This window comes from Cyprinodon variegatus, unplaced genomic scaffold (genome assembly GCF_000732505.1).
Source record: "Cyprinodon variegatus isolate N-32 unplaced genomic scaffold, C_variegatus-1.0 Scaffold910, whole genome shotgun sequence".
In the NCBI taxonomy this organism is placed as follows: Eukaryota; Metazoa; Chordata; class Actinopteri; order Cyprinodontiformes; family Cyprinodontidae; genus Cyprinodon; species Cyprinodon variegatus.
In genome coordinates, this window is record NW_015151363.1 from 271,533 (window position 1) to 280,336 (window position 8,804).

The 8,804-nt window shown below is 46.2% G+C and overlaps 2 protein-coding genes across 2 annotated transcripts in view; one reads left to right on the forward strand and one right to left on the reverse strand.

Moving 5' to 3' along the window:
• Positions 1-5,324, forward strand: part of LOC107099814 (transcription initiation factor TFIID subunit 4-like) — a 20,793-nt gene extending 15,469 nt beyond the window's left edge. The window contains exons 12-15 of the mRNA XM_015398085.1: positions 2,454-2,585; positions 2,696-2,752; positions 3,518-3,640; positions 5,056-5,324. Of these exons, the coding sequence (XP_015253571.1) occupies positions 2,454-2,585; positions 2,696-2,752; positions 3,518-3,640; positions 5,056-5,214 (471 nt within the window). The 3' untranslated portion in view covers positions 5,215-5,324. The remainder of the gene's footprint in view (positions 1-2,453; positions 2,586-2,695; positions 2,753-3,517; positions 3,641-5,055) is intronic.
• A 1,001-nt stretch (positions 5,325-6,325) lies between these two features.
• The window catches only part of LOC107099815 (BTB/POZ domain-containing protein kctd15-like), a 10,477-nt gene continuing 7,998 nt past the window's right edge, over positions 6,326-8,804 (reverse strand). The window contains exons 3-5 of the mRNA XM_015398087.1: positions 8,048-8,192; positions 7,515-7,820; positions 6,326-6,628 (exon numbers count right to left, since the gene is read on the reverse strand). Of these exons, the coding sequence (XP_015253573.1) occupies positions 6,467-6,628; positions 7,515-7,820; positions 8,048-8,192 (613 nt within the window). The 3' untranslated portion in view covers positions 6,326-6,466. The remainder of the gene's footprint in view (positions 6,629-7,514; positions 7,821-8,047; positions 8,193-8,804) is intronic.

The window sequence follows — 8,804 nt, forward strand, 5'->3', positions numbered from 1 at the left end:
ACCTTTACGGGTGATGATTTTCTTGTATTCGGACCTCGCTGATTTTTAATTGATTACCTCTGGTATAGAGGCTATGTTTTATTTCTGGGTCGCTACCGGACAGCAGCGACTAAAAACAAAGATGGCGCAGTTACGTAACCAACAGGCGAGTAACAAGTACTGATCATCTGTCCAAATGGACAGTTAACTGAGTTCGCTATAGAGTCCCCCGCTTTATATAGTGATTGAGGGATTTAGGGGTTAGAGCGGACATTAGGACACATTAAGCTTGTATGAGCTATGAGAACAGCAACTTTTAAACCGAGCGTGCACGAGGAGAAATGGGCAGGTCCATGCTCTCGCTCTTGTTTATTACGCATCCCCTCTTGAGAGGTTTTGTATGTTCATTTTTTTTTTAAAGTGGAGATTTTGGGTCTTTTAAAATAATTAATGAAAATCCTCGAGGTCTGCTTGCACAAAGTGCTTGAAAGCGGCACACCTGAGGGCCATGTACGCTGCACGCAGCTCCAGAACATTTATGTTTGGTGGGCCACACAGCGCCGCAGCCTGTGCAACCTGCATTTGTGGTGACTAACTTCCTGCGACACACAACTATTCCCATAGAGATGCCATTTGACATATAAGTCTTGTCTCGCCATGGGCCGAGGACATAAAGGCACGGCCAGGTCACTGTGAGCCTTCAATGCCTGTGCAGGATGGGGTCCAGAAGAAAGGTACTGACTGAGTCCACTTAGATTGAAAATCTGGCAATTACATCAACTTTCCCCGTTCCTCGGTCTGCTGTTCTTTTGAATTGGAACAGTACCAGGGGCTGAGGCTGATGACGTTTTTCGAGCATATGAGAACGCACAAGTACACATATTGAGAAACGGTCGTACTGCTGTCAAAAAACATCAGTGAATGCCTTAAATGTATAATTCTTCTTCTCAAATAAATTCTTTTTAATATAGCAGGGATTAGCCTGAAGATGCTGTGCTAACGGTGCTAGCAAAGGAAGTAAATGGTGCTGCCTGAAGAGGTGGGATTTCCTGATATGTAGCCAATCACAGGCAGTTTACTGTCCGCGGTGGGTTCCACTTTTAAAGAGACAAAAGTTGACGCTAGCGCACAGAAACAGACGTGAGTTTGAGAGAATCTACAGATGCCTGCCGTGCACAGAGAAGGAGCGTGCCGTCATGTGAAACATTAGAGCCTTAGGGTACTTAATAACTTAAAAATAGGGAGACGTTCATAGATTCTACCGTCTTTTAATTTATGCACAGAAGAAATTAGTCTGGTTGAGTTGGTGCTACTAAAACCTGATGGAATGAAGTTTTTTGTGCAACTATGATAATACAAGGCTGATGAAGTTTTTAATGTGGATCAGGGTGATAAAAAGTTGCCGTTCTGCAAACTGCCCTGTTCAGACCCAGGTCCTCTTTTTTTGACCGGATTCCTGACAGTTTTTCTCTTTGGGAATAAGTGAAACCCTATTGGTTGGCTCATCCAGACATTATAGATCAATTCATGCTGAAGGTTGCGTCGGCACTAGGGGTGTAAATCACATCCATCAGGGCGATTCGATTCAGTATCGATTTCCTGACCCAACGATTCGATTATTTTCGATACTCAAGAATACACCACGATTCGATCCGATTAATTATTTTTTTTTTATTATTATTTTTTTTTACACCTTACAGGCTAAACAAAGTTTTAAGTTTGAAATAAATCAATGAAAGCTGTAATATCGTTATGCATTTTTTTTTTTTTTAGAAACAACAGCAAATAACAGAAGCAGAAAAGTTGCATCAAGAAATACTGCAAAAATACTGATACAGAAAATCAGTGCAATGAGTGCAATGCAATACCTCGTCTCCAGACGTCCCGCCCCCTTGAAAGACGCTCCGCTGCTCCTCTCCCAGATTGTAGCTGACCGCAGACAGCACCGCAGACAGGAGGCCGGCTTGTTTAGTTTTTATGACCGAAATTGTGGAAAACAACTCGTGAAGTTTGACCAGCTAGAAGAGCGAGGTGTGCGAGAACGCTGAGACCCTTTATCCACCTGGATCTCCGCTCTTTTTGGCCCTCATGTCCCTCCGTCTTCGGACTAAACTCGCCCCCACTTCCTCGCCGCCTCGGCCGTATCTAGACCCACAGTGTGTAGCACAGACCACGCTTCAATATTGAGCATAATTTAAAAATGTCTGCATCAAGCTCACTGCAACACACTGCTGTAAGAGTATAACCAGGAAGCGAGGTAGGAGGGCAAAATAGGTTTAGCGCCACAGCAGCACGGGAGGAGAATTACGCCCAGGAGCAAATGGATAAAAATAGGCTGGAGGAAAAAAAAAACATGAATAGGTTCTCTTCGGATCGTCGGCTTTTGGATCGATGCATCGATACAAAACGATTATTATTTACACCCCTAGTCGGCACGGTGTGTGTTTAAACGTTCCATGGTCTTCCTCCCTCAGGATGAAGGAAACATGACCTACGAGCAGACGTCGGACGTTCGCTCCCAGCTACGGTTCTTTGAGGCGCTGGAGCGAATGGAGAAACAGCGGAAAGATGAGCAGGAGCGGGAGATACTGCTGAAAGCTGCCAAGGTACAAAACGCTCCCACAGCAACCAACACATTTCCACAGATGTTTCCACCTGTTTATTTAACCATCTAAATATAAAAAAACGTAAAGCACTTGATTCTTTCTTCTTTCAGAGTCGGGCCCGGCAGGAGGATCCGGAGCAGGCTCGGCTCAAGCAGAAGGCTAAAGAGGTACGGCTAATTCTCTCTGTCTCCTCCTTAAACTACAGAAAACAGGAAATTTAAAGGATTTCTTCATGATAACTGTGAAAATATTTAAGATGATTGAGGTTTATGTCCTCTCTTCATAAAGAACACAAGTTTTTGAGGTTCCCTGAAAGCACCACAGCCCTCCTAATGTTTGTCCTCCTATTTTGTTTAGTAGCCATTTGAAGAAAAGTAACCAAATAGTGATAAACAACAAAGTATTTCTGCGTAAACTTCCACCCGTAGCTTACGGCCCTGTTCTAGGCCGAAGATGAAAAACACCATAACCAGTGTTTCTGGGAGAGGAGTTTCAGACTGCTTTATATTGGTCTGAGATGATGTTGTTTTATAGCGCTAACTGCTGTTAGCACAACAAGCTAAAGCGTCTGTTTTTCCTGTGTTCACCACGTTCAGACAGAGGCAGTTCAGCTGTGTCTATTCCTGGTTTAAGGAAACCAAAATATAAACAGTATAAAAGCTTCAGTCTGTTTGATATAAATGGCGGCCATGTTGGATTCTGGGGTCTGGGCTGCAGCTGGCAAATATGGCTGGAAATCAACCCTCAGGGACAGGTTCTTGTTGCATTTTCAGCTAAGCTTATTCATACAGCACAAGATTGCAACGAATTTCATCTCGAGGCTTTTTACAGGAACTATTCAGTCAGTTTATCCAGTCAGGTTAGTTCAAAGTTTGGAAACCGCTCCTGAAACCACTGGGTCTCTGTCCTAACCTGTAACTTCCTGTCCTCAGATGCAGCAGCAGGAACTGGCTCAGATGCGACAGCGAGACGCCAACCTCACGGCCCTTGCCGCCATCGGGCCGAGAAAAAAACGGAAGCTGGACTCAGGAGGCGGAGCTTCAGGAAGCAGTGAGGTAATTGGTCTCACAGTCATTGGGTTAAGACACTGGAGATTGTTTAATATAGTGGATTTATACTCAGAAACCAGGTCGTCTGCGTGTCGTAGTGAATGCAAATATGCCCCTGTCGCAGACACTCCAAACTTGTCGGTGACTGCAGACAGTGCCGCAGACAGGACGACTCTGATTGGTCAATTATACATCCGCTCTACACTATGCGTATTTCCTGTTTGGTACCTAATTGGTGTTTTGTTTGTATGACCACCATTGTGGGAAAACAACTCGTAAAGATGGACCAGCTAGAAGAGTGAGGCGCGCGGAAACGCTGGGACCGTTTTTCCACCTGGATCCCTGCTCTTTTTCGCCCTCATGTCCCTCCGTTTTTGGACAAACTTGCCCCCACTTAGTTTCCACCTCGCCCGTATCTAGACCCACAGCTAGTTCCTGATTGTCCCTCTTGCGTTGTAGCGTAGAATTACATCGCGCAGACCACGCTTCAGTATTGGAAGGAAATGAAAGATATCTGCGACACACTGCTGCAGGGGCATAACCAGCCCTTAAGCCCTCCCCACTGCAGAAAAGGGTTCAGGCTTTTTTTTTTTCTGAACAATGACTCTGAGCCACGACCCCCCACCTCCTCCTCTTCGGCCCCTCCGGTTATATAATGGCCCCACCCTCAACAGAAGGGGGTCAGTGTCTGCCTTGGGGACTAATGGGGGCCCATGAAGCCCGTCAGCCCTCCATACCCTGGAGGCAGATCAGCAGATATTAGCTCAAGGCCCTCTTTTTGATGGTGGGGGGCTGCTTATGCCCTAAAAGCCCCTCCCCTCTGCCCTTTCTGTAGTTCAGAAGCACAGTTCACAACTGCTGGTGATTTTCCAGTTTAAACTTCTTAAATTCTGACAACAGTTTTAATGGATTCTGTTGAGATGATGATGGGAGAGGTGGTTTGTGAAACCAGTCCACCCACTAAAAAAATAGAGCGGTCTCTGAACTGGGTGAAGCATCAGAAGTTTCTGCACGTTAAGGGGTCTTGGACCTCAGCGGCGTGCAGCAGCATCATCATTCTGAAGCCTGATTGTGAAGACAGCAGCAGGAGAAAATGAAAGCTTCCAGTTGGGTCTGAAACCTGCAGCATATGGAGGGGGTGGAGCCTCCTGATGAACACAGGATCTTTGTCGTTTCAGCTCAGAGCTGATTGTGATGGAACCTGTTCCTTCAGGAAGAACAGCAGCTCTAATTGGATCAGGTTGTTTTGTTTGGTAGGAATCCGTGCATTGATCTGAGTTCTGCCTTTGAATCGCTATCGCTGGATGGCGTCAGAGCAGCAGCTCACCACGATCAGCAGCAGAACATCTGGTTTATAGAAAAACATGTTTCATCTTCCTGTAGTTCCTAGTCTCTAACCCTCCCCCCCCTCCTCCCTCCAGGTGACAACAGGATCCGGTTCCAGCTCCTCTGCTTCCTCATCCCGGCAGCAGCTCCGGCAGCGGATCACTCGGGTTAACCTCAGGGACTTCATCCTGTGTCTGGAGCAGGACCGCAGCACGGCTCGCTCCCTGACGCTCTACAAGGCCCTGCTGAAGTGAGAAGCGCCTCCTGCTGGTCCAGCTGTGGTGCTGCTGGTGTTTCCGACTGAGGCTTTGGATCTTCCATCAACCCTGCTGGCCCAGTTACAGAGCTCCCCCAATCAGAGCCGTTTCTGAAACGTGTTTAAGGTTCTGTAGGTTTTTATCCGCTCAGATGGGATGATCTGGTTCCACCTACAGGCTGCTTACAGTTCCACCTAAAACGACACAAACGTTTGGTTCTGCTCTCAGCCTGACATGGGAACATCTTCCTGAATAAAACCCAAACGCTTGTTTGAACCGTTTTGTTCAGAACTGAACCAGAGACATGTTTTCTCACTCAGGGACAGTTTGGTTGGTTCTGATGGAGGAGGTCGATCCGATCACTTTGGATCAATCTCCTCTATCAGCCGAACCAACTCGATGGTTAACCTCCAGAACCAGTTCTGGGCTGAACCTTCGGCAGCCGCCCTGCCCTGCCTGGATCCGGAACAAGTGAGGAAGAGGAGGGAGATGAAGAGGTGGAACGCTCCTTTAATGGCGGCGGTGTTGTGGAAACATCCTGCAATGTTGGCCTGTGAGCTGCTTTGATTGGCTGTCATTGTGGCCCTGCCCCCTCCAGACTCCAGCGCTGTACCTGAACAGGTGCCTTCTGATTGGACACTGACTGTTCGCCATGTTTGAGATCTTCTGGATGCCCGGCCCGGCCGGTTGCCATGGTTTTAGGGTGTGTGTGTGTGTGTGTGTGTTTGTGTGTGGGTGAGCCACAGACTTTAAGGTTTTTAGGATCGGTTTAATAATCCACTTCCTGCTGAGATCATCATTGATCTGCAGGAACCAGCTGACTGGTTGTGATCTCCGTGGCGTCTGGAGCGTTCCCCTGCAGGGAGCTGGTTCTCCGACACACAGGAACTCTCTCAGGTTCTGACGGTCTGACATTCCATCTCCTCCTGGTCTCCATCGCGGCAGACTGAACCTGGAAGGTGGAATCTGGAAGACTCTGCAGATGGAACGAAGTCAGACTTTTCGAGCTTTAGTTTGGATCCAGCTCCTATGTTTCAGGACTTATTTATATTTCCTACATTCAGCCTGATGCAGTTTTACACCATTTGTACCTTTGTTACGAAATGAAATAAAGAAGAAGAAACTGAGTGGTTTCAGTTTTTTTATCTGCAACACAGACGTTAAATACAAGGCTTAGAAAAAGGGTCCGGTATCACGCTCGGGTAGAAAAAAACCAGCTGGTTCTGAGGCGGTTTCTGTAGGATCTGTTTCAGTCCAGAGGCTCCTGTTTGATCCGAACCGGGGTACTGCTCAGGGACCGGCTTTCCTTCAGTTCTCGACACAGAACGTACTCGCTGAACTGGGTCGAGTCCACGCCGCCACCGCAGGACGCCTTGATGCTGAAGCCTTTGTGGAAGAGACGCTCTAGGACCTGCAGGACCAGATGGAGATCAGGTTAGAAGATGGACTATGTTTTGAAGTCGTAGGGAAGCGGCCGTTCCAACCGTTGCATTTCCGAATCCTCCCGACTTTACACGAGTGAATAAAGTGAATGTGATTGGTCGGTCATCAAGGGGGCGGGATTGTTGTGGCAGAAGGTTCATAAGCAAGTTTGATTGTGGCCGGTTTGCCAGAAGCATCTTGCTAACCAGTTAGCAACTTAGTGCTAGTAGGTTCCCAATGGGAAATTCCATTGGGACCAAGTAGCACTAAATTGGTGACTTAGAAACGACACTGTCAAGGAACGCTATGGACAGCGGAAACATGCGAGAGGAGGAGAGTTTAGTGTCAGAGGTCGTGGATGAGTCTCCTCTGTCATCCATTTTTTATTTAGAGGAGGAAAGCGGGGACGAAGATGTTGTGGAAGAGGACGCCAGGGCGGCAGAAGCTTGGTTTGGTGTAGAAGGCTTCCAGCCGTACATGTTTGAGCCCTTGCCTCGCAACGCTGCCAGTTCTGTTAGCTCTACGCCTGCTGAAGACACAGACGTCCATCCCCGTGAACACTGGGACGCAACTCAATGGGAAAGGAAAGGATTCTGATTTCAACCGTTGAGTATAACTAACAGGCCTGCGTAAGATAACAAAAAAAACAGGTTTTTTTTTTAAACTATAATTTGTTATTAATTTTGGGACAATATTGTCTGATAAAGAGTACATTTATATACATGTTTAAGGCAGAATGAGTTGACATTTAAATATGATTTCCCTACGACTTAAGGATGTTGTGATTTGGTCAGTTTCTGTCGGCGCTGGTTTTATTTCGGTTATAACAGAACTGGAATAAAGTGCAGTCTGTGCTGTGATTGGCTGACGCTCACCTGTACAGAGTTCAGTCTGCAGTAGCCGTTAAGCGGGAAGCGGATGACATGGGTCGGGTCCTGGTTCCAGCCAGCATTCACAGAGTTGCACATGACGTCCCCGGTCTCTGGGAAGACTTCCTCGATCAGAACCTTCTCCCCACTCAGGGCGATCCTCTCACCCAGATCTGGCGTCACCCGGACCACCAGGCACTCGCACGGCACCGATGCCCGTTGGGCCTCGCGCTCCGCATGCCAGCGCTCCAGGTCCCGAACCATCGGAGCCAGCTGGTAGAACCGTGCCTCCTCGTAGAGCTGAGGGAAGTCCTGGTGGTCAGAGGAAAGCAGACAGCTCAACCTGATAAGTTCTACCGGGTCCAGCTGAGTCAGAACCTTTCAGCGCACCAGCAGGTCAACTGTGGTTCAGTTCACCTTAACCAGCTGAGCTCATCTCTGAGCTAAAATCTCTTTAATGCTTAAAGGTTTTATCAGGTGGAAGCAGAGCCCAGTTTAAAAGCTGTGACCTTGACGGTCAGAACTGAGATCTGACTCACCTGAAAGTCTTCAGGCAGCAGCAGCTTGCAGGTCCTCAGGTAGCTCAGGATGAACCTGAAGATGTCTCCATCTCTGTCAATGAAGTAATGCTGCTTCAGGCTGTCCAGCACGATGGGCTCGCTGCCGCTGAACAGGCGGCCGATCCTGCAGGGACCCATTTCACATAAACGGTCAGAACAAAGAAAACGTCAGAAACTGCTCAGCATCCAATCAGACAGAAGCGGATTTATCCTGAAAAAAAACCCAAATCATCTTCTATCTGTTCTCTACGGTGGCTGAGAAGTGCAAAACACATTTACAATTCAAAAACACATTAACAAATAAACAAAATAACATTTGAAGAAACAAAATTATATTTTATGAAACAAATGTATTTTTGAAAAAAAAAGTTAAAATTTTTTAAAACAAATTTACATTTTAAATAAGTTAGATTTTAGGTGAGAGAAAGTTTCATTTTATAGAAAAAAAAATACATTATAGGGAAACAAATTTACATCTAAAAAAGAAATTGACCGTTCGGAAACACTTGTACAAGTGCAAAGACAGAACAAAAAATGAAACTTTCTCTCACCTAAAATCTAACTTATTTAAAATGTAAATTTGTTTTTAAAAATTTCAACTTTTTTTTTCAAATATACATTTGTTTCATAAAATATAATTTTGTTTCTTCAAATGTTATTTTGTTTATTTGTTAATGTGTTTTTGAATTGTAAATGTGTTTTGCACTTCTCAGCCACCGTAGAGAACAGATAGAAG